Below are 27,211 nucleotides of genomic sequence, written 5' to 3' on the forward strand. Positions count from 1 at the left end.
ATATATATATATATATATATATATAGCTAGAGAAAGAGGAAGTGGTGATGGATGTATCAGTCCTAAGTGACTGTAACATCAGGAAAAAAGCGCACAAGAAGCTTGAGAAATACCAATAGTTAAACAAGGAAATACAGGCGTTGTGGAGAGTCAAGGAGTCAGTAGTCTCAGTGTTCATTGGAACACTTGGTGTTGTGACCCCCAAACTGGAAGAGTGAATCCAACAGACCCCATGAACAACCTCAGACACCTATGTCCAGAAGAGCACAATCCTAGGAACAGCTAAGGCCTTTGGTAGAGGGTCCGAGTTTGAAGTGAAGTGGAACTGCCCAATTGGAAGAGTAGGGTGAGCTACAAGTTTGTATATACCGGTATATATAGTTACTGTGGTGTCAAAGATTTCATACCAAGAAAGATTTTTTTTTTTCTGATTTGATTGCCTCCACTTGATTTTACAATAATGTGCATTGTACTACCGGTATGCAGCTTTACAGATCGCCTACCATTTTTACCTGTGAATCAAGTTACCAAGACACAACTGATAGATTAGCTGTGGCTGTTCATTTGTCCCGTTCATAGGTGTAAGTGTCAAGTTACAATACAAAAGGGAGGAAAGAAACCATTTATTAACATCATGCACATTTTTCAATTTGACATAAAAACCCAGAGGTGTGTCACCGCAGTGTTCTTAAAGAACTAGAGATATCCCATTTAACAAAAAAAAAAAAGAAAGAAAGAAAGAAAAAAAGCCTTTTAAGTGACAACACATTTTTTATAGGTTTGTTTGTTACAAATTACAAGTAGATTGCTGTTATGTAAATGAGCTGAATTGCATTGTGCTTTGCATGACTGATATTAAATAACTTGGTGTGGAGAAAACAGAGATTTATGTTCCAATAGTAGCATGGGTAGCAGGTACATTATCTGGTTTTAATGTGTATGTAGAGAAGAATTTATAAGTGTATAAATGAATGAGGAGTCCCAGTGCTAATGGCTATATCACTCTGAAAATCCTTTTAATTATCTCTAGTCCCCCTTCTGTGTCTGACTATTTTCTTCTATGTCTCAGGTTCATCCTCTCCTTCAGCAGCTGGCGTCTCATCTTCTGCTGTCTAATGCATGAATCAGATAATATATCTAATATAATTTGAAAAGTTGAAGAATAAATCAGTGTTTCCACAAGGTAAACACAGGATGGGTGGCAAAATGAAAAGAAAAAAAACTTTCTGGTAGCTTTAGATACTTTACTAAATGTTGGTATTTTTTTAACGTTTTTATATGCAATAGGATTTGAACTTGAGAATCTTCAGGAATAACATGAAATAGTCTTAAAAATTATACACTTTCCCATAGGTTCATTCATTCATGTACTAGATGGGTTATAGCACACTAAAGAAGCCTCATAATACCTAAATTTCAGGAGATAACATATCAGGTTTGTGTGTAAAAACACAGCTTAAAGTATAGGATCAATGACTATTAAAACATATAGCATTAAAACTTGTTTTAAACAAATTAACTAGGGTGCTGTGTCTATTTCAGCTTTAACATGGTTTTCAATATGTCTTTATACGCCGATGACATGACTGCAATCACCGAGAGAGATTCACATTGGTAAGCCTCTGCTTATCTCACAAGCCTTACATAGTGTGTTCAACAGTTTTATACCATAATTGGAAACGTATTACTGGTCATTATAGATTTTTCTAAGCAACTTCAACAGCTTCTTCAAGCCTGTCTGCACATTTAGAAGTTTTCCCTTGGGAGACAGAGGCAGCGATGCTCCAGAAGGAAGACAGGGAGGACAAAAGTGGCAGAAAATAGGGGATACAGAACTGTCAGCCAAGCAGGCATAAGAATGCTTGTAGTGTCTTGGAATTTGTTCATCTCATTATTCTGCTTTCCACTGAGAAACTACCCCCTCTTCATCCCCTAGTTTGCTGAACATTATAAATCACCACATCTGCAGGTCATTAAAGATACCAGAATCTTAGCTTGTGGTGGGAAAGCGGTGCAAAACATAGCAGATAAATAGTCTTTGCCTCCACTGCAGCATCAGCAGTTATTCACATCACCACTGTCTGCTTTTATTAGATGGGTTTTTTTCTGGTAGATTCTTCATTATTAGTGGATACTGTGTTCTAAATCACTCTGATTTGTTATTTGAAATAACTTGTATTAACATGTAAATGAGGGTCCAGCATTCATATGATTGTTTTCTTGTTTGTGTTTTTTTTGCTTTTTTAATTTATTTTTTATTCCTCTATACAATTTTTGCCAGCTAATTACAATCTAACTACTAATACCAGTGCTATTTCAGTAATTTTGAACATTATTATTTTTTTATTAAAATGTTCAACTTATTAGAAATGTTGGTGCTGTTAGTGCCCAACAAAGATTCAGCCTCCCCTGATTTCATGATGTTGGTATTCATGCCCATAATTTATGATTTGTCATGTTGCTGTGCGTGTAATATTGGTGCAGTTACCATCTCTCACTTAAAAATGAGTCCTCGTGACTCAATGAGACTATTTGTATAATTAAATGTTAAATAAATAAATAAATATCAGGAAGGTATTTTCCCAATTTTTGTAGGACTCCATCTAGAACTTGTCATCAAGCAGCTGGAAGGTGGAGCAATAATGCATTTTCTTGTGTATGTGTGTGTGTGCAGGGTGTGTGTGTGTGGGGGGGGAGGGTGGCAGGGGGGTTCTCAGTTTGATTTTGAACGTATTCATTGGATGTATATCCCCAACTGATTTGGACTTAGGCCTATTCAAAATGGCTGTCACAGCCAGCTGACATTAGAAAACACAAAGGCTAGTATAGTTTACCTAATTTTGCAAATATCCTTTTTCTTTTGGCTGCTCTGCTTGATAAGTGTCGCCACAGTGATCAAACTTACACAAAAGAATTGGCATTTGTTTTAAGCCAAATGCCCTTCTTAACACAACCTGAGCTTGAACCGGCATCCTCAGGACTACAAGACCACAGTACAAACCACCAATCTGTCATGGTCAACAACAAATGTAGCTAAAAATTATTGTGGGAGTAGCTGAACATTGTCCCCAACAGACACTTGGAAGAAGAAATAGCACTGTGACAAATTTTGTTTAAGATTTTACTGGCAATTTTGGTTAAATATATTTCTAAGTATTTGCATCTTGTGTGTTCCTTGAATGTATTTTACCCTTGTTAATAAACTTGCTTATTGTAAGACAATCTATTTTGACACTTATTTCACATCTAAACTGTCATTGTAACAAATTCTGTTAAAGAACGACACATTTTGGCTCTCCAAAGTCCACCGCCTGCATTTGCATAGAACCAGCTAAGCAATAAACAGCAAGTTAAAAGTTTTAGGTGCTTTCACAGTCTGGAATTTTGAATATATTATTTTGCTTGATACTAAAAAATAAAAATACAAAGCAGCATCTACATCCAGTAGATTGCATAAGAAGTTTGATTAGTTTAATGATAGTCTAAAAAGTTGGCATTTGAATCACAAACAATCATCAAACCACAATTACACTGTGCACCATCTGGACGAGTGCTCATTTTTCATTTTCATGCCGAACAGGGACAGTCAGACTTAACAGAGATTTCTTTCTTTCTCCACTTCTTCTTAGTGATGTGACACAGATGAGTGCAGCTAAGATAAGGCAAGCAAAAAGCTTTGGCAAATGAAAACTGACACGAGGTTGAAGAGAAAAAGTGACACAACCTTTGACCCCCAAGGAAGTTAGTATTAACCCAGAGCACGGATGAGGTTGGTGGCCGCTGTTGGCTGTGACATTATAAAGTGACAGAGAGACGATGGATAACTCCAATATCACAGCAAATGCAAAACCATCCCTCTTCTCTCAGTGACAGCAGGATTACTCAACTGCTATAAACCCCTAATATATCCATGTTGACAAGTTCACAAGTAAGAAATATCGGGACACTAGGCGCATCTTGTTTTTCTCTGTGCATGGTTCGTTGCAAGTTGTGACTTGATGACGAGTTTTCATTGCTAATTAATTTCAGTAGTTAGAAACTGTTCTGCAGCTACATCAGAGCTGATTACTTTTCCCTCCGGGAAGTTTCTCTTGCTGCGTTACAAATCACTAAAAGTGTTGGTGGTGGAGGGGTGGGGGGGAGGGGGGCATGACATCTGAGCAAACTGACGCAACAAGCACAGGGTTTCATTGGAATTAGATACACATCTAGATGCATTAGCAATCCAAGAATGCAGTGAACAGCAACAGCAGAAAAGTTCAATGCTGAGTGGGGAGAAAAGGGGAGAAATATTCAGCGACAGTTGCAATGGGCTGATTCAGAGTATTTCCTTGGCAACGATCAGAGATGAATATATTACAACAAAATGATACCTTGCATGATTTAAAGGGGTGGAGGAGAAGATGTGGAGAGATCAGAATCAGAATCCGAATGCCTTTATTGTCATTAAACGCAGTACAATGAAATTACCCATACATATGAGAGAATGTGAGGCATGTGAGAGGGAGAGACCCAAAGCATATGTCTAATGTTACTCAAGATTTAGCACCTGGAGGCACACTGTACAGACATATCATCCTATTTAACAATGAGTTTTGTAGAACTATACCTTTAAAGCTGCTTTTATTCCTTGCAATATTTTACTACTCACAATCATCTACTCAGGATTTGTTCAGATTTCTTGTTGAGCTTATTCCTGGTCCGCTGAGTTATCCATAATGCCATTTTTATATTAAACGAGCATATGCCTGGTAAGAGGTAACACTTTGACTGGGTAGTCTTAACTTAGTTTTAACCAAAAGGGCTTTCAAAGCAATGTTTTGTGTTGAATTAAGAGCTAGTTTATGGCCAAACCTTCATTAAGCTACTCGCTGAACCGTCCATCCTGTAATTTGATTTTTGTGGCATCAAATTTATCATCTAATTCATTGAGTTATTTCAGTGTTGACTGCATGCAACCTTAGACTTTTTACCCACATGGGCTTTGCAAACAATAAAAAAAGCATTCAAAAAAGACAATACCACTACAAGCATGTTACCAGCACAGGAACAAAAAATTACCGGTACATCAGAATCAGAATAAGCTTTATTATCATTGTACCAAAATACAGTGAGAATATGTTTGTAGAGTCGTCCAAAAGATGGGCGGAGTGCACGTTGCTGCTGCTCCTAAGAGCGCAGCCTCTTCTCCTTTTAGATTGAAAAGGGGAAGAGACCACTAGGAAAGGATAAAGACGTTACAAAAAATATTTCTTCACATCTTGTCCTTATCAGGAAAAACTCTACCAGCAAGCACATTTATAGACACATTACATATGCATTTGATGACAAGACGGTGAGATTTGTCCATGAAGCACTTCCAGATAGTCCATAGTCCTGTGAAGATGTTGACAGATCTGATAAGCATTCACAGAATTTCTTGAGGGGGATGAGGTTGGGATAGACAGAGCCTTAGTTTACCCATAACCCAGGAGTAATTTGATAAGTCGGCCTGCTTCGAGGCCAAACGGGGGAGTCAGATTAAGATAAGCCACAGTTGCTGATTTTTTCAGGCAGACTGTTATTTCTCATCAGCCTTGAACTCTACTGGTACTTTCGATCCAAAATGGCCCAATTTGTGGGCATTCCACTGGTCCCTGCTTATTAGTTCCCTACAAGGTCGTCCCTAACATGCTGGCGAGTCCCAGAAGCTGCAAGTGGCCTGCGATTCTCACAAATCGCTTCCATCTTACAGTTTAGCTCGTAAATCAGCTGATTTTGAGTGCCCGAAGCACGAACCAAACCTTTGCATAGGGTCAGCAGCTTTGCCATGGCCAAAACTGCTGTCGCCATCTTCTTTAATAGTCAATAACATAGGTATCCGCTGGTGCCAAAGAGCAGAAACCCTGCTATCATGATTCCAATGATACAAGCATCTTCAAGACATATGTCTTGTATGAGAGCAAGTGAGGAAAAATCTCATCAAATCACAACCTTAAATCCACACAATTATTCAAGTAAGCTAAATAAAGAAACATTGTCATTACATTCATCCATCTATTTTCTGCTGCTTATCTGTGATTAGGTCACAGAGGCTACAGGTTTAAGAGGAAAACCTAGACATCCCTCTCCCCAGCTTCTTTTGGGGTTCCCAAGGCTTACCCAACTTAGAGAGGATAGATAATTTCTTGAGGGAGTTCTGGAACAACCACAAGGTTTACTCCTGGTGGGACAAAGCCGCAAAACCTCTAAAGGAAGGTGCCCAGGAGACATCCTAATCAGATGCCCTAACCAAAATCGATTCCTTTTAATGCAGAGAAATAGCACCGCTACTCAGAGCTCTCCCAGATCACAGTGCTCGTCATCCTATCACCTAGCCACTTTTTGGAGAAAGCCCATTTAAACCAGCGTCTCATTCTTGAGGTCATATTCATACCTAATTGCCATAGTTGAGAGTTGGAACATAAACTTAATGGTAAATCAAGAGGTTTATATTACGGCTTAGCTGCTTCGTTTGTTGATCCATTTTTCACTTCAGTTTACAATCATTAATGAACAATACTTGAAGACTTGTGTTAAAGATTCACTCTGAACTGGAGGTTGCATTCCAACTTTTTCCAGTTAAAAATGAAGGTCACAGACAGATCCTCTAAGTCTAGCATATAGTGAAATAGTTTGCCTTAAAGATGACTTGTTCAAAAGCACTTCACTTGATCAGAAAACCTTCTCAACAAACAGTCACATTTAGTTTGAGTCTAATAAAATTTGCCAACTGTCAACTTACAGCTATTCTTTAAAAAATACACAAGATGAAAATGTATACATTTTTATTTTTATATTTGGAACCTAAATTGCCAAAATACATTGCCAGATAAATTTACCCATAGCCTTGCTAACCTCAGTACTTACACAATGTTGCTTTTGTTGTTGTTTTTGTTTGTTTGTTTGTTTGTTTTTCTGATCAATAGTTCTTTAAAATTTGCCAGCAAACATTTTGGTCAGCAAAAAGCTGTCGGAATTTAAAAGTATGGTGGACTCCTCACAAGCAAAACAAGTACTCAAAAGACAAAGCATAGTCTCCCTCTTCTGTTTTTGATATATAAATAGTTCAGCACCTGCTAGTCTATTATACATAGGTTCAGCAGATTTTTTTTTAAATATGCTTACTACAGCAAATCTTTAAATGTTGTGTTCTGCATTATGCTAGATAAAATATGTGGGTTATCAAGTTGCAGTGATAAATTGTATCATTCTGCCAATGAAGGTAAATATGCAAAAATGATTCCTTCTCAGGAAGCCATCAGCCTTTTGGTTCAAATGGCATGGACTGCATATGTTCACAGCACAATTCTGACACAATACACTGTAGACTGAGACAAGCACAGAAGGCACAATTTTACTTTCTGATTATTTTTGCTGCTCATCCCAGAGCCATATGGTTGATGTCAGAGGCTCTTGAGTAGTTCTCCTCTCCTCTTCCCCTCACTACTCTGCTGCAAGCCAAACAAACTCCTCTCCTTCGTCCGACACTCTGCTACAAATCTAGCTCTTTGAAACACTGAGCCAAAGGGGAATATGGTGACTGAAATTGTTTAGACAATACTCGCTCTGCACTCGCCTCAGCCTACAGACTGTAAACACAAACCAGCTGTCCCCGAAGTGTGATAGTGATTCACTGACTGATCTAACCGTAGGCCAACTGGGGGGGAAGCAAGAAGAGGTAAACAGTATGAGGAACAAGAAGTTAAAACAGCCTTCACAGACTGTCATGGGCAATTGGAAATAACTACTATTGATTTACATCTCTGTGGATGTGAATGAAGAGCATTTACAATGTGTCAGTTCCTGTCCGTTTTTAAAAAATTCACTTCGTGTCTATACGGAGAAAAATATGACAACGTTTCTGGGATATATTACATACGCCTCTGAGGCCACTTACGCTCTTTTATTGTGTTTATTCTAAGCGACTGCAGATAGGAAGTTGTCAGCAACAGTGACATCTATTTCAAGTGAGAAGCCATTATTTAGTGGTTACGGGAAGGCAGAGAAGGAATGGGACTTCTGAGAATAGACTTGTTTCTGTTTCTTTGTATGTCCCCTTCATTAACTCATTTTCAGTAAGTGATAATACCAATAGGAAACTGGACTGAAAAACGTACCTGGAGTCTCACCTCAAGTGGTCTCTCTGAGGTTGATGTGACTATAATTGTGGAGATGGTAAACAGTTCAGTATTGTATATTCCTTAGAGACTGTCATGAATCTATCATATATCAAAGATGAATGTTTTGAATGAATTTGTAGAAGTCAAAAAACTTTTCCATGATATTCTAATTTTTTGGAAAGGGTATATATATATATATATATATATATATATATATATATATATATAAAGATAGAGACATCCAGATATCAACTTTAAAGTCTTAAACAGCAAATCTAAAAACCAATGGGTGAAATCTAATTAAATATACTGCACTGCCCCAGGAGTTACAGTTTGAGTTTGAGTTGTGATTTGTCCTGCAGGGCTTCTGTAGTTTGGGCCTGTTGCTGAGTCATGCTGTAGGCCACATTTCTGCAGCAATAAACTTTCCCATTATGTCTTTTTGACTGCCAGGAAACATCTGTCTGTGAGTGTTGTGTTGCGTTATTAGCATTGTTTTGTGTTAGATACTTATATGGGGCACTTTAAGTTGTTTTAGGTCTGAAAAATTGGCAAAAAATAAGATGATAATAACGCTAACATCCCTATTGTATTTTCAATGCAAATTAGCATTGTGCAAATCGCTAGTTATTCATTCTTCTTTTTGGCTGTAATTTTGTCTAAGTTGATTATATGCATACTTTGTCATGTATCAATGCTTTTGTTACCTTATGTGTGTGTGATTTATTCCAATAATTGTAACTTCAATGCATGTTATTTGTTTTGTATGTTACAGTTTTACAATCTTCACTTCAGTAAATATCAAAACAGCAAGACGCTTTTGGGTGTTTACTGGAGCAACTGTTAGCTATCTGCAAAGCTAGTCCTACACACTAGTAAAGGCAGAATATATACCCTTTTAATTCAACTCTAAAATGGCACAAATAACTTGTCCAAAAACCTGTACAATGTTCAGCACTAACACTGCCTACACAGATGTACAACTAAGCCTGACTCCTGCTCAGTCTCACCAGAAAATATGGAATACATTTGATCATATCATCAAAGAATGGTTGTGTGTGTAGCTTTATATACAGCAACACCAGTGAATGCTGATCATATAGAAACCCATTCCACATTGAAGTTTTTCTCCTTTTCTGTCGCATGTATCTAATGAAGGTCGTGATTAAAAGAATTAGCTGCCAAGGATCTCCTCTGACTGCAGCCACCACCCACTATATTCAGCTACTCCCAAAGCAATTTATTCACCCTCACTTGGTGATTACTGCAAATGTTCACCATCTTTCTCCAAGAGAACTCAAATAACTCTTTGGCCCCTTGTTTTTCTCACAGCACAAATTGTTAGTGACTTCATAATTAGACATGTAGGCTTCATTATTACAGTAACACATTGTTACGAAGACGTGAAACAACATTGTTAAGTGTGACACTAACCATTCAGTTATAGTCTTTGTGCCAACGCTCAAGTCCTAAATTAAAAGCGTGACTGTAAATGGAAAAAATGGCATAAAGCTCTACTTGACCAAAGCTTATTGTTATCATCATTTAACTTACTGAAAAACAATGTCAAAAGCATTTTTATTTTTAGCCCACATCTATTGAAGAGTCATTGATAAGGTCATTTTAGCATGCTCCTTAGTATTGGCACAGATACGACAACACCTGTATTGCTATTCCTACTTTGTTGTTTTTTACTTATCGCAGGGCTTCAGTGTACGGATCTCCCCACAATAAACGAGGGACTACTGTGTACGTTTTTATTACTCTGTTCCTTGACTATTGCAACAGCTTCCTTACTTGCTTTGACCAAAAATTAAATAAACTGTCTTCATATCGTCGAGACCTCAGAGCAGACTCCAACACGAGCCAAGAAAATAAATCATCACATCTGTGGTTCTTGCACTTACTTCCAGTATGTTTTAGATTTGGTTTTAAAGTTTTATTATTGATGTTGAGGCTTCTTGTGGCCTCTAACCCTTATATTTATCTGATCCTTTAGCAGCACATGAGCCTACACATAGACTGGGATCCTTGGACAGAGAAGATTGTTTTAAGGTTAAAAGAATCAGTGACCTCTTTCAGAGCTTCTTTCAAAACACACTTTTATCATAAAGCTTTTCTTGGTTTTATTGACTCGGTTGGCGTGAATTTGTTGGTTAGAACACTGTTTACTTTTCTTTTCTTTTTATATATTTATATTTTACTTTAAATAATATATCCATAAGTACCTAATATAGTTTTAACATTGTAGCTGTTACTGACTAATGGGGTAGATAACATCCCAAATAAAATAAGATTTATTTGATTTATTCATTATTTTATTAACCTTTATTTAACCAGGCAAATCCCATTGAGATCACAGACCTCTTTTGCAAGGGAGGCCTGAAGGCAGCCTAACATGCATGTTTTTGGTCTGTGGGAGGAAACCGGAGTACACAGAGAAAACCCGCGCAAGCTTGAGAAGAACGTGCAAACTCCACACAGACAGACCCCAGGGCCAAGTGGGGATTGAAACCCAGGACCTTCTTGCTGTGAGGCAACAGTGCTAACCACTGATCCGCCGTGCTGCAAAGATATAAGACATAAAGATAAAACTTTATTGTCCACCAAGGTGGAAATTTCCCTTCGTATTATATTAGACTGCCTGACTTTACAAACAGAAGAATCAGGGGCAACTTCTCATTCTCATTTTATTCAGTTGTGTGATTAACAATACGGCCATATGGTTATGTGTCACATGCCTCATTACTTCCTCACTGTCGTGTTGTGGCACAACCTTCAGCCCAACGTGAGCCTCCCTTTTCTCTAGCAAATGGCAATGTCCAATTAGTTTAAGAGTAACATTTACTCCTTTCTTTTACTGAACCTAAAAACTGTTCTACTATCCAATAACCTTTAGAGTACACAGGCTGTGACTTTGCCTTCACCTCAATAAAGCGCTCCATGATTGAATCAAGTGGCTGAGGTCAATAGGACATGTGTTCATTTCCCAGGGTCCTCTAGGGTCCCTGCAGGCAGAAAAATATGCTGAGTGTCTTCTGTGACATTTATTGGAAAGGAACTGAATTATATATCTTTTTTCCTGTTTTCTCATTTTATCTCTTTCACTTTTATAAAGGGCTCCAAGACTAGGTGTGTGCGTACATATGTGTGAGTGGACATGCACGGTGTTGTGTGTTTTACACAGTCTTTCCACCCTGTGGTCACACTTCAGGCACCAGCACGTACTACATCTGTTTCTGACTCTACAACGTCACCTCAATTTTCTGCCAACTTGTTTTCCTTCACCGCTTTGACGGACAGATACTGCTTCCTCTCTGTCTCCTCAGCTTTTTCCTTTTGTCAGCCACCTCTTCACTTTTCATCGTCTCATCTTACATCAGTTAAAAATTGTAGCAGCGGCAGAAAAAAATCATAAGTCAGTCAGTAAATGAATGTGGAACTGACTCAAGGCTTTCTTTTTGTTAAATTTTCCACTTTAATTTTCACAGTATGTCTGTCGAAAAGTGATCAAGTCATTAGTCCTCTCAGGGATTGTTGTCAATGCTGTGTTGCTTCTTTCTGGCACAGTGAGATCATCACATTTAAAGTGACAAGTAAAATCATGACTAACTATCAAATTAATTTATTGTGACTTGTCAATGTTTATTTTTGGAAACAGATATTAACACTTCAAAATGTGTTAAAAATACGTGTGCTCTGCTCTGTGCTGTAAAATCAGTTAATGTGTTCTATTTTACTACAATATCCACTCAAAATAGCATTTTAATTGGATTATGCACAGAGCGTATAACTGAAATTAATGTAATTTTAGAAAACAATAATTTTGCAAGCAACAGTCTGTTTTGAAAGAATTAAAGAAAATATTGACAAGATAATTCATTTAGTTTTAAAGTAGCATTTCACTCCAGTTTGGCATCATCTATTCTCATAAAAAGTCTAATTCTAGTTTAAATAGTATCATTTGTTAAACTAAATCTTAACAATAAGTACAGCTTAAGTTAATGTTTTAATGAATGTGAACAAATACAAGCCAGTTGCATTTAAATAGTTTATATAATAGTCTACCATTTAGCCACTTTGAGCATTTTGTTGTGATAAAGAGGCTCTGATCCATATACTGATCCATTTATGTATTTTATTATTTTTTTTACTTTATTTCAATGGGCTCAAGATTTTGAACAATATTTCTGAAATATCCTTACACTCCCTTACCATTCCTCACACATAATTTCCACAACACTTTCATAATAGAAGAGGTATAGAAAAGGTATTCTTAGCATGACTAAAGAGTCAACCAGAGACAGATGCAATAGACAAATAAATAAATAAATAAACCTGGTAAAAACAGCTCCATTGATCTCTGGTCTGGTTTCTAAGGTACAAAGTGATAGATGCTGCCATGTCATTGTTTCTATAAACCTCTGAGAGATTTTGAGCATGTTTGCAAGAAAAACTGCACAAATACAACCAAGTCAAGGTGTGTTCTGCTAAATAACTCCTTCCTAAGAATAATGTCTAAGAATTAAACTAAAATAAGCTTTAACAAACTATTAATTTTGAGTGTGCACACTTGTGCAACCACCATTTATTTAATATGGTATATATTTATTTTCCCTGCATTTTTTTTTTCTTAATTGTACATGGTATACAGTATGTTGCAATAATGGTGGAAAACTGTTTGAATGTTTCATTTTTTTTCTTTGTGTCATTTGTTGAGTTACTGAAACCTGTCAGTCAAATAGGAGTGTGTAGACATTTTTATATTCACTGTAGTTGCATGACTGATCTGTCATACTGCAAAAATGTGATATCCTGAAACTGTGTTGCCAGCCAAGCGTCTGCTCCATCATTGGAGCATGGTTGCACAGAGTGCTGAAGACATTTTTGGAGTGACAACCAACACTGATGTAGCTCGACGTTAGATTGATGATACTACATGTATAGATGTCATGTCTATGCAAAACAACACATCTACCCACAACTGAGTTAAGTCCTCATTTTGCTCCTCCTCATTAGCTTTTGCCAAATACCTTCTTGTTTACCACTTGCCCCAGGGTGACCCATGAATCTGTGTGAACTCGGAAGGCTGAAGTACAAAAACATAAGTCATTCAGGCAGGTTCCAAAAGTCTTCCACATTCCCCCCTCTTGACTTTAAAACTGGGCTGTAAATTTTACGAACTACAAGTAATAAACTCTTCCACCAGAGGTCTTAGCTTCTAAAGTAGAAGTGCTGATCTGGCATTACTTTGATACAGTTTGACCATTCCCTTCATTATGATTCAAAAGGTAAAACTCTTACTGTAGGGGTATTGTTATTCTAAAACCTTGATGCATGCCCAGGAGACTGAGACCAAGTAGAGCAACGGAAGCTGACAAAGCTAATCCAAGCGGCGGTTCAGCAGTAACTCATGAGGAGTTATGCAGATTGTTAAAGGATTGCTCGAGCTGTTAACCTTTGTCACTGACACCTCCTTCAATCAGTGCCTTCTGTGTGCATGTTATTATCTGGATTAATCCCATTGTTTCTGAATTTGAAAAACTTGCACTCAGTGGTTCACATTTCTACTGGTACTGTATGCAGACCTTTTACTTTTTGACCTCTACTCTGACCTCTGTAGAAAGACATACACATGGTAATACTACATGCAACGTGATTCTGGTGTTAGATAAAGTCTATTCAACTTGCAACATCTCACAATTTTGCAAGATTATGATTCAGCAGGACTGTTCTCAGTTCGGATGCACTCATCTCTTATTAAAAACTCAGGAATGAAGCAGACATACACTGCAGCGTGTCTAAAAATGATATTCCACCAACTTTTCAGTCCAAAAACTGGATAGTAAAGTAATCCAAAGGCAACAAATAAGTGTTTACATCTTACACACATCTTGTGCTCAGTTTCTTGCAACATATGCTCATGCAGGTAGATTGTACCTTCACATTTTTGTTAGTTCCATTTGTATGTTTGGTGCATTACCCATTGTACACACTTTACTATACTTTCATCCACACCAACGCATAAAACAGTACTTACTGGCTACTTCCAGGGATGCATTGTGACTAATTGCTTGGCCCAGATAGTTTCGAGCCACACAAACATAGCTGCCATCATCCGGCTTGCTCCGTCGTCCATGGATGATACGCAGAAAAAAGAGGGAGCCGCTGGGTAGCAACATACGATGGGAGCGGGGGTTGTCTCTGTCTGTCTCAACGCGCTCACCATCTTTGTACCATTCCACCGTTGGGATTGGACGGCCCTCTGCCTTACAGTTGAGAGTGGCTGGCTCCCCTTTGGACACAATGAGGTCCGAGGGGTGCTCCACAATGCGGGGAGGGGTGTCTTCTTGGCGAAGACGAGACCCTGGAAAAGAAGACAGTGTGCAGATGAAGTTTAAACTTTGCTGTCAAATTAGCTTTGCATGTCGTAACAAGTAGCCACAATTAAATCCATCAACTGATTCCTCATTTATATAAAATTACAATTATGCTATTTAAACAAAAGTACCATAAATTACTAATTGTTTGCATTTTTATTCCAGTACACCTTTTTTGGATGCCATGTTGATAGTGAATGAGTGAGCAGCTCTCTCCTGGGTGTGTGTTTTTTATCATTTATGTTGTGTAAAGCCAATTTCACCACAACCTCTCTAAATAAGGCAGAAATATCACTCAATACTTTCAAACACACAAACCCCGACAACCACAAAATTCACCTCTGATCCTTTATCCATTGCTGAGATGTCAATCAATCGGCTCTTCTCAAGAAAAATAAAAGCACAGAAATATACCAACTGAGTCTGAAGACACAACAAATAACCCTAATGAGATCCAGGTACACAACTCCAGTATGCCGCATGTTTTAAATTCCTCTTCATCTTTCAAACTCCTCGTGGATTAAACAAAGCATACCAACTCACACACACACACACACTACACATTGCAATTGAATTGGCTTACTGTCCAGGATATTCACCACCTCTTATCCAGTGACTGCTGAGATTGGCTCATGCCCCCACCCCCATGACCCTGAACATTTCTATTGAATGAATAGAAAAATAGAAAAAGTCTGTACTAAAGCTCCCAGTATAATTCTGCGTCCGTCCGTCCACGCATACGTACGCGCATACTGTACGCAGAGGGTTCAGATTTCATACTCGAGCGTACACCCTGAGCGGCTGCAGAGCAGCTTTGCAGACAAGGGGCGTTTACCTTTGGGACAAATTGAGGTCACCGATTGGTCATTTGCAGACACGCCTACTGGATTGATTGACAGGTCGGGGAAAAAAACTCCCGCAGCCACGCTGGACCTGATTTTAATTATCACGTGACAAATTCCTTCATTTCTCACCATTTCAGTCATGGCATCAACAGAGGAGGAAGAGATCACGTGCCTTTTGGCAAAAAAAAAAAAAAAAAAGAAAATGCCAGCTCAGGGATGAAGAAGGGGAATTTAATACATTGGTGCTGCATACAAAACAGTCCATCGCCGGGCAGTTTATTGTGCGACATCACGTACGCAATCGTAAAAATTGAGCTTTGCGCGACATGCCCTGTGGGGTTATGCTCGTACCTCCGCGTACACACGTGCATACCGTACGCGTGCGTATACTGGGGCTTAAGAAGAACACTTATTTTAATTTTGCCAGAAGAGAAACTGTTACCATGTACTGCAGTCAGGCAAATCAAGATGGCTTTTTTATTAAGTAGACAAAGTGTGTTCTGGAGAAGAGACAAAAAGGACTGTTCTTTAATCAGTAGAAGAGCCAAAAGGCAGGCTCTGTGATGGCTCTCTCAGCGTTTTGCCAAACATAATTTACATTTGGCTGTAATGCAAAAAAGTAAAGGTAGAAGTGTACTGACAGGTTTTTTTTTTGTTTTCTTCATAGGGGTCCAGTGCCACTTTAAGGCATGCTCTAGATGTAGTTTTTTACTGGTTCAAACAAAAACACAAAAAGACTATGGGTTAATTTATTTTGTTCCACTGCCAAGATAGCCACAACTGTACTCCGATTTAATGAATGTTACACTATGTTTAAGCTGTTGGTTCCCATAACCCAGCTCTAAGACCCTTTTGAAAATATGTTTTACTGTAGCCCAGTATAGAGTTGGTGCTTCTGCAGAACTAAATTTTGGGGCGGGGCTAGAACTTGTGCATTTAAAACAGAAATAATCTTTACAGTATGGTTCTTAATTATTAGTGGATCTTTTCAAATAGAAAAATGCATTGAGACTTTAAAGGGCTGGTGTCAAGAACGGGTTTTTGGATTCTTAATAAGCCAGACACAGGAGTCCAAAAACAAGAACAGTTTTTTTATTAACTAGTCTGCTGGTTGCTGGAGTCAGGAGTCCAATCTTCTCAGCCTGTACATGGCAGGTGAAATCCAGAGGCGTGGTCCGATGGTCGTAGCAGGGGTCAAGCACGTTGAAGCAGAGAAGCAAGAACAGGGCCGAGTCGTGATCCAAAACAGTAGTCAAAGGGAGAGCAAGAGTTGTTACCGTGGTCCGATATGCAGACAAATCCAGAAAGGGGCAAGGTGAGGAGTCAAAAAACAGGTGAGGGTTCAAGGCAAGACAAGGCAAGGATACAAAACTATGGAACAAGATACTGATTGAAGGCTTCACTATCAGGGACCATGGGAGGTTTAATAATTCGGTACTGGTGGAGCGGGAGAATGGAGCTTATAAAGGGTGTAGAGCAGGTGAACTAGATGAGCTGAAGCAGGTGAGTGGAATCAGGGCAGATTGCTGTGATAAACAAGGGAGGCGTGGCCTGGCTTGGAAGGAGTAGGCTTGAGCTGGAGATGGGTGATAGGCATTACAACACAGGGGAAGAGTAACTATGGCATGAGGGGCTGAAACAATAGCAGGAGGGAGTGAGTGTGAGACAGGGGCCAATGGGGGTTCAGCGGGGCTGCTGACCATTACAGCTGGGGTACACTTTTATTTATCATTCCAACTTTTTTGGTATTTCCATGTTTGTCAGTCTGTTTTACTGTGGGAACATTTTAGTGCTCTTTCATGGAACTGCAGACGGTAGCTAACACAGCTTGTAGCAGGTCTTGGTGAAATGTGCCAGTGTCCTTGTAAAGCAGATAATCACCACCGTGCTGGAGAGTGATGAGCTCCTACATTCTTGTTGTAACCAATAAATTCCACACAGGCAAGTGTTTACCCACACTGATAACACCTTACACACTGTGAAACGGGTTTGTAGTGTGTTGCATTTTTATGTGTTTTCACATATCTGGAATTACTAAGTTATCCGGAAGCTTATAAAATATGGGATATAGAGCACAACCTCCAATTAGACCAACAGTTACGAACAATAGTCATACTGTGCAGAAGCTTATCATTAAAAGGTGAAAAACAGTATGCTGACTTTTGCATGGTACACAATAAAAAACGTGAACTAAATTCATGTTAAATGGATGATAGTTGAACTGATGATATGCAGCTTAATTTCTCTACCACTGCATGAATCATACTTTATTGTATTGTCACCCATGTTTATTTATGTGTGCTTGCCGGTTACCAAAATGGACTTATGGACTTTTAGATGGGATTTTAGTAAACCTTTCAAAAAACATCTATATATAGATCTACAACTAATGAGCCTTTTAAGTCAATCCAGTTGAAGATGACCACCACAAACAACTGAAATGAGAAAACATCAAAATGTCTATACCTTGGTCAGTATTAGAAATGTTAAGCTAAAATATAGTGTTAGGAGCTGAGCATCATCCACAATACATGCGCTGAGTGCTAAAGAGGATGTCTCATTGGGCTGGCAGTAGCTGGCAAAGGGTATTAATGTTGGGATTTGATTTATTTATTTTTTTCCCATGAGTATCACAGCTGTGCAGCCCAGTTATTTCAGTTTTGAAAATGGTTAAAAAAAATAGCAACAACTTTTCTCTTAAATTGGTCACTAAGTTATTGTAGGCATCTTGAACCAGACTCAAATATATCTGAATTTAGCCTCTTTTTTTTTCAAATTTTGTGATTTTTTTTTTCTTACCAATGAGATAGCACATCCTTTGCTTAAATGTTGAAGTCAAAACTGTCTGTCTATGTGCAAAATATCTAAAATATCTCATGAACCACTTGTCAGATTTCAATGAAACGATCAAAAAATAATCATTTGACAGACAGCTACAACTGATTTATTTCTCGCCATGCAAGGTTTAAGGCAAATATTGTCCTCTTTTATCATTTAGAAAATTGCAAGTGGATTTTTTTATTATAGTTTTTAATGTCTTTATTTTAATACAAGAATTCCAGTAATATTTTTTAAGCTGATATTGTCCAAATGTACCAGTAGTATGGGTGTGTGTAACAATGGCACCTGATTGGCCTAGTGACGAGGTCTGGATTGTTCTGTGAAGCACTTATTTCTGTAATTTGCACATTATGAAGGGACCATTTATGAAAAGGAGAGGAAAATAAAAACTACAATTTCTTCTTGCTTTTGAAGATAGTTTTGATTTGTTTGGACAAGTTTTGAGTGTTTTGCTTTTGGAAATGTGTCCTTCTGTCAGGTGGAACTGGCAATAAAAGTAAGCACAAGACCACTAATGCCAAATTGCTTTGAGAATTTGCAGCAGTGCTCTGATTTAGACACCAGTCCTGATGTGTTGACAATAACAATGTTAACAAACTGTTGACCAAGAATATTGCTTTCCATGGCCAACTTCTTGGATGGGCCCATACCAAAACCAGAATACACCTGGAACTGATGTAATCTTTACTGTTTTTTCCAGTTTCAATACACTAGATGTGACAAATAAGACAGAATACTTAAAATTGGACTTAATGAATAATTTTAACAATAAACAATTTAAATAATTTAAAGACCTATATTCCTTAACATAACATCTGCTACCTTTGGATACTTTTTTGCACCATTTTTTTGTAAGTTATAAATTAAATGACTTAAATGTTGTCATAGTTGCATTGGCTAAAGCCAATTAAATATGTTATATGGATTTGGGTTGCCTCCAAAAGGTAATCAATACATTAGATGGTATTCAAATGTTCATACAATGATTACTTTTTGAGAATTTCAGTACATGAAGGTGATTCATAAAGGATTTTACTACCAGACAAAACAGTTAAATCCAATATCTTGTGCTAAAATTGTGAACAAAAGTCTTGGGAAAAGTGTAGAGTTCAACATTTGTGTTGAGGTTGAGACTTAGTTAGTACCACGCTAATTTTTACCTTATCATCTGCAAAATTCAACGAGTTGCAGATATTTTTGTGTTTAATGGGTTTAGCTGGCCGTGGAAACCACCTAAATTTAGAATCACTAAAAGTTCATAATTTGTAGATGTATATCTAGTTATTTTTTCCAAAAGTTTTAATAAAATATATCCAACGGTTTAAGAGATAATTTGTTAAAGGACAGATTAAGTTGACTCTGAAAGTTGAAGGTAAGCTCCAGCACAATAAGAAAGCTTTCAGAATATGTGTTGGGGATGATTCTCAGCTACACGCACTCAAATTGTATCTGAATATCTGAAAATTGTTAAAGTTGTAAACGTTTTTATCGTAGTTAATGTTTAGCTTTGGTGAAAATTTTTAATCGGATTAACTCCAAAAGTTAATAATTTTTGGATGTTTATCTAATGATTACTTTCTAAATGTTTTATCTATGTTTGCCCACTGGTTTTAAACTATTCTGCATACACATTCGAAAAAAATCGCAAACACACACAGACACACGTATAGTGGATAATATATATTGCCAACTGGAATTATTGCCAATAGTTTAGTTGTCAAAGTATGATCATTCAGTTAAAAAAAAACACCATTTATTTCTGCTTTTGTTCTACCATAAATGCTGAGAATTGTTATATTTGTGTTTGCTACAAATGCAAAATGATGCAGGCTGATTAGTGCTGTGCACAGAAAAAGCTTAATTTTGGTTCAGCAACACATGGGGTGAGTCTCAAATTCATACACTGCCTGCTGTGATCAAATGATTAAAAACAGTATTAATAGGAATCATTATAGAGATGGAAAAAATATTAAATATATAACATAAAGTAAAACCTACCGATCAAACCATATTTTCAAAAATGGGCATTACCACCCATGGAGCTGGAGGCAAAAGTAGTAAATATTTAATGCAAGTACAATTTTACACACAGCCTGAACCTTTAAACTGGTATCAGAACAATGCCAACAAGGCAGCCTCTGTGGCCTTTGGTCTCTGTTTCCAGAACACATGCTGCTTTCCTTGTTCTTAATTGTGTTGGGTTGATGCCTGAAGGTCCATGCAACTCCCTGAGCTCCCTGGCATTACTGAGAGGCAATATCAGCCTGCCACAAGTGCACCTCCCTCCCACAAAAGACCAGCTTTATCTGCAAAGGGCCAGCAGCCAGCATAAAATCAGCATGCAAAAGCATGCGCACAGGTGCACAATGAAGTACATGCATCCAAACCAAAGTTAATTTGTTGCACCGTTACACTTAAAAATGTTTGCTTCTGTTTTTTTGTTTTTTTTTGCGGGGGGTTCAGTCAAACATTACTGAAGCATTTCTGTTGTCCTGTGACATTGTGTTTTGTTAGAGACTGAGAAAATAGTTTAGTAAAGAGTCTGTTTATTTCTACAAAGTGTTTTCTTTAAAAACTTCAAAATTAAACTGCAAAAAGTAATAATAATCTAAACCAGGAAACATTGAAATATTAAAAATAATGTAATACAAATACTTTTACAGTGAAATTTCAATAAGTCACTCAGCAGGAACTATGTATTTATTTAAATTGTTTAAACTAAGCTGTTACTTATACAACTATATAAATAACATCTATTTCCAATTTGTTTACAAGTATATTTTTGTTTTCTTGCTTTACTAGGAAAATAAACATTATTTTATTCAAGTTAGTTTGATTTGTGGAGGGAACATACTGTCAATTGACAGTTTTAATGCATCACCTGGAGACCTGGGTTCACATTTCTGCTAAGATCGCTTACACTTCCTAAAGAATGTGCATACTTGTAATAACGTTTTGTCCAAACTAACTAGTGGCAAAAAGACGTTTGTGACATTCATAAATGACACACTCAGATTGTTTTGTGACTAATATCTACTAGGGCCCGTTATACAGACTTCTGCCTGCAGTACTTGCAGGGGGTTTCTTATGCTTTTAAGAGTCAGGAAAAACAATGAAAGGCATGAATATAACGACAAATGGTGTTTGCAACAAATGAAACAGCTCTGTCTTGTTCAGAACAAACACTTTATTTTAGGCTTGAAAGTATTTAGTCTTCTTTTGAAAGAAGGGCCATAGATCATTGATCAAAGTTCAAACTTTTAATGGTCAGACAAAGATGCCCCATAGTTCTGAAGTTCACAAATCTTCTGTTGTGAGTCATATTACTCCCCAATGGGCAGCTATCCATGGTTGACAAAGATAAAAGAAAATAGAAGCAAGAGATTTAGAGGCTGAAAGAGCTTTAGACAGGAAGAACAATTTACACAGAGCAGCATCAAAAAGTGTTATAATGGGAATAGTCACTGGAAATAAAATGTATTTTGTCTTATGAAGTTAATTGACATTTGCTACTAATTATTTACAGCATTGGGAAAAATATGTGGTTTTGCATTTTTACTCAATATTGAGTGTTTCTGTTTCACATACATTTTGGCTTCGGTGCAAATTTACATGCATCTCCTGTTTGAATTATAAATGTATCCTGTCAGCATTCCTATGAAACCCACGGTCCACCTAAAACACATTCTACATACTCAGACTAGACAGCTCTTAGACAATGTGACAATTATACCACGGCAGCAAAGCATCGGCATGACAAGAGGTTAATTTTATGCAAGTGATTGCTGTGCTTCACCGCACCGGCTCAGGTATCTTAAACACGTCTGATTATGCGGAAATGTCAACGCAAACAACCTGTGATAAGGTGCGGCCCTTTACATCAAAATGGGTTAAAAGACAAAGCACATCTTTCTCAAAACCTTGACCATCCCACATGGTAATAAATAAATAAAATCATGGTTAAAATATTATTTAGTTAATATTTATTTACAAGTGTACTATTAGGCTCCCTTCACATTGGATGACTGCCATCATGACATAAAAAACTCAACCAGACTGAGATGGGTTTTGTATGGTCTTAATGAGGTACCTTGAGAATACATAGGCTCCCCTCACGTAATAGAGCATGACTGGTCCACAGTGGTGCTGAGTATGCACTAAACAGCCATAGTGAAATTGTACTGGTTTATCATCGTGGTGGCAGCATATCAAGATTTTGGGTAGTCTTTGGGGGATTGTGTTGGCTGCTGTGACCTCATACTGTGAGATGTCTGCACACACTGGTGTGGCTTTGTTATTCAAAAACTAAATCACAACTGTATATGGTGGCCTCACACAAATACTGGAACTATCCATCCATCCATTATCTTTACCCACTTCTTCCTTCTTAGGTCACAGGGGTCACTGGTGCCCATCTTCAGCCATCACTGTGCGAGAAACAGTGTACACCCTGGACAGGTCTCCAGTCCATCACAGGGCCACATAGAGACAAGCGACAAACAACCATTCGCTCTCTCACTCACACTTAGGGACAATTTAGAGTTCCCAATCAGCCTAACATACATGTTTTTGGTCTGTGGGAGGAAACCATAATACCTGTAGAAAACACATGCATGCACGGAGAGTAGTGAACATGCAAATTCCACACAGACAGGCCGCCGGCCAGGATTTGAACCGAGGCAACCTGTTTGCTGAGAGGTGGCAGCTCTACCAACTGTGTCACCGTGCTGCCCGTCATGGAAACAATGTACAGCAAATATGTTATGGCTATAGTGTTGTGCGGGGCATGACATGATCTTCTAGTGAGCAGCTGCTTCCTAAAATTGCTCAAGAGAGCTGTCAGGGCAGGTACAGTGTGGTAAGAGCACGAGACTGTCTCATGGAAAATGGTGGGGTAAACATATTTTATGAGTACGAGCTCTAAACACCATGTAGAATGGTGGAGAAGTGGTTAAAGATGTTAATTCATGGCAAAAAGGTTGCAAGTACACAACCAGACTGGGTCTTTTCTGTGCGATGATGATTGAATGTTGTCCCCATATGTGTGTAGTTCATATAGTCAACTCCTTCAGACCAAAAACATGAACGTTTTGTGAGTTGGAAACTATATTGTCTCTAGGTATGAGTGTAAGTGTGAGCATTGGCTGTCTTGTTTGTCTTTTGCTGGACTGACAACCTGTTTAGGGTGTATTCCAGTTCTCACACAATGACCACTGGAGATAGAATGACAACCTCAGCTGGGGCAACAACACCACCAGCCTGCACAAGGAAGCTCATCAGAGACGCTACTTCCTCAGGCGACTGAGGCGAGCTGGTCTGGGAAGCTCAGTCCTCAGCTACTTCTACAGGTGTGCAGTGGAGAGCCTCCTGTGCTCCAGCATCTACATGTGGCATGGAGGCTGCACAGCTGCAGAAAGAAAAGCTTTGCAGAGAGTGGTGAACGCTGCACAGAATTCTGTTGGAGTCAGCCTCCCCACCATCACAGACATCTACACCTCTAAATGCAGGAAGAGGGCCACCTGCATCATCAAGGACCCCGCTCACCCCAAACACACACATTTGCCCCACTCCCCTCAGGTAGGAGGCTGAGGAGCATTAAGTGCAGAACCATGTTTGTACGTCTATGTTTGTCCTTTATGTAAATGCCTGCTGACAATGCTGCAAACTAATTTCCCTATGGGGACAAATAAAGCTATCTATTGTTCTATCTATCTAGACTGAGGAACAGCTTCTACCCTGAGGCTGTTAGATTCATGAATCTCTAACCAGGAGAATCACTGTGAAAAAAATTAAATCACTGTATTTCCACTTGATTGTTGATATGTGCTGCTGACTATCCATGCTGCTGATCTCATGCTGCTGATTTATTTCACACTACTAAATTCATTCGCACTCATCTGCTCACACAGACTCATGTTCGTGCTGCTGTTGTTCGGCGTATTGCTTTTGTACTATTTGTGCTTAGTGTATTCTTAGTTTAGCGTATTTCTTAGTTCATGTCTTAGATCTTATTACTGTTTTGCTTTACAATTTATACTTTTATTGGATGTAACTGGGATCCTGTGTACACAATTTTGTTTCACCACATGAACCACATATGATGTGAATGACAATAAAGAAAACTTGACCTTGACCTTGAGGTAGACACCAGCTCCCTCATGACACTGCATGGAAAACTTTCTGCAAATTTTATACAATCTTGTCACCTTCTAACAGGTTGTGGAGAGCATAGCATAGCAAAAATAAACTGTATAATAATCTAGTTAATGTTATTAGATGATCAATGTGACCGTATTATGATTACACATGCATTTACTGTTATACCTGAAGCATTCATTAAATGAACATGTAGAAATATGATTTCTCAGGCAGTTTATTTTCATAATGTAACAAAGCTTGATTTAATCATAAATTGTTTCTGACCATGAATTGGAAACACAAATCTTACCAACTCATTCTAACCACAAAACAGCTCCATCCAGCATCTAGGTATGGATGTGCGTATAAGTCAGCACTGGTTTTTATTTTTTGTGCTACACTTTCACAAAGGACCAAAGGACTATGTTCCAGTGTGAAGGTGTTTTTGTGTCTACAAGCATTGAAAAAATAAAATTCAATGTCTTGTAACACAAATCAATAGTTAATTTTCATTTAACAGCTTTAGTAAAACTGCTAAATTACTATATTTCCCTTTCTTTTGGTTAAATATGAAGCTACATGTTCAGTTGGATTAGTTCTTTCCTTGCAAAAATGTTCAAACACACAGCTTCGTTTGAAGTTTTACAGCCGGCATGAACTGTTTTTCTCTGTTTTTTTTATCTTTATGCAATAGTAAACAGGCTATTTCAAATCAGTAGCTTTATGTTTTTAATTACTTTTTTAAAGGAGCATTTTTATTTCTAATTTATTCATAAAAAAAAAACCCAGCAACATTTCTGACTTTCAGCTCCTAAAGTGTCACGCTCAAACAATTCTGTAAACTACATCAAATAATATTAATATAAATGATAAATACCAGAAATTCTTTCTCATGCTGTTCAAACTAAAATGATGTAACGCCCAACAAAGTGTAGAAAATAAAGAGATGTGGTGTGTTTTTATGCCAAAACAAAGCATATTTCTTATATTTTTTTATTTATTATTGTTGATTTAATTTGCATTTGTACTTGTAATTTTAATCACAAGAGATTATTAATAATGCTGTTTACTGTACTGCAAACCAAAGTTTTATTTGTCCCTCCTGCAGTCCTTCCAACAACACAATGCAGCACAGTGAGGCAGTCTTCAGGGAGGCGAGTCAAGGTCGCAGACGTGATAACACCTCCCTACTGCAGCGCCCAGATGTTTAGGGCAAGATATGAGATGAGAGAAAGTGTAAGCAGGAGAAATAACTCACCAAAGGATAAGTAATTGATTTAGCCAAGCACAGGAGCCTTTCAAATATTAATATTTTATCTGTTTTTATCATTAATATCAGGTGATTAAGTTGCTCATTTTGTTTAGGCTTTATCTGCTCTTGGTTGTGCAATTGTTACTCTTATTTAAAATTTAAAAAAAAACTGCACTGCCACACTATATGATATCGAGGAAAAGAGGGGAAAAATAATTCTGGGTTGCCATCTGGTAAATAGTCACTGGAAAGGTAACAAGCAATTAAGTCTCCAAGGCATACTCAAACCAGAACATTGCTGGTGCGTGATAAACATCTGAGCCAAGTAGGTCACCGGGACGCTTTAACTGGAGAGTAAATCCATCAGGCTGTCTGCGACACACGGGGAGGGCCAAACATATTGGACCCTTCAGCTAATTCTCCTGCAGTTTGAATGAATTTATGCACAAATTTTGATTGCAGTTCTTTGACATTTTAGCTAAATAATGAAAATAGGACAATGCCATCCTTTGCTAACCCATTTGCCAGATCCTGTAAACTTCCTCGTATTTCTTAAACTAACTTTACAGTATACTTTATAATGACTTCAGTGCAGTGAGTAAATGTCCCGAGGAGACTGATAAACCAAAGCTTTCCTCCTGTATTTGTGATGAGAAACACCTGAGAGCACCGCTGCCCCACAAAGGCCAGCAGCTAATCTCAAAAGCTTATTTTCACTCCATTAAATGTTCAGTGAAAAGTAAAGTGGCTGCATAAGACATTGATTATCACTCGAGCAGAAACTGAGAGTCAAACTTCTCATGAAAATAACAATCACTGCATTTGCACAAAGGCGCTTTGTTATTTTTAAAGGCAAAGAAGAAAATCTACAAAGGCTTACTCTCGCATGCACCGAGTTATATTTAGTAATAAAAACGTCAGTTATAGTTTCTGTGGCAATTTTTTGTCATTTATTCATAAGAAGTCCAAGATCTTTGTGCCGTCAGTAAAATCTTGGGGATGTTTGATCATCTGTAGACGATCCTGCTTCGTTTGAAACTTGTAAACCGTTAGGTTGTTCACATTATGACTCGCTTCTGACGGTGAAATAAAATGTTGCGACAAGTTTTAAAAGACAACTGGTCTGTTTATAACAGTTGATATTTTTATATCATATGTATACAATTTTATTTCTTTCTCGTGTCAAATTGAATTTAAAGTATTTTTTTTTATGTGAATACAAAAAAAGGATTTGGTGACATCTTTACCATGACCTGTAGACTATTCATCTAAAGTATGTGTCTAACCACATTTTAACAAATGAGCTGATATTTGGTTGTAACTGTGTAAACATTCATTATCTTTCCAACAGATTATTATTTATTTATTACCATTAGGCTCTGGTAGTAGAAATTGTCTACTTCTATTTTCCTTACTCATTGTTAAAACTGTAAAATTACCGAGATGGGTTTATCCTATCTAAGTACATGTGTTTGCTACAGCTGCGCAACAGTTTTTACATATAATGTTCCAACTGAAAAGCCCTGTCTTGGAAAAATATTGTAATAGTCATAATCTTACTGCATGTTATATACCGTGAAGCCACACACACACACACACAAAAATACATTAAAG

The 27,211-nt window shown here is 37.8% G+C and overlaps 1 protein-coding gene across 1 annotated transcript in view; it reads right to left on the minus strand.

Annotated features, from left to right (window-relative positions):
• Window positions 1-27,211, minus strand: part of LOC119420636 (roundabout homolog 1-like) — a 119,005-nt gene that overhangs the window by 78,679 nt on the left and 13,115 nt on the right. The window contains 1 exon segment of the mRNA XM_037688056.1: window positions 14,182-14,508. Within this exon segment, the coding sequence (XP_037543984.1) occupies window positions 14,182-14,508 (327 nt within the window).

This window comes from Nematolebias whitei, chromosome 14 (assembly GCF_014905685.2).
Source record: "Nematolebias whitei isolate Nwh7 chromosome 14, NemWhi1, whole genome shotgun sequence".
Taxonomy (NCBI): domain Eukaryota; kingdom Metazoa; phylum Chordata; class Actinopteri; order Cyprinodontiformes; family Rivulidae; genus Nematolebias; species Nematolebias whitei.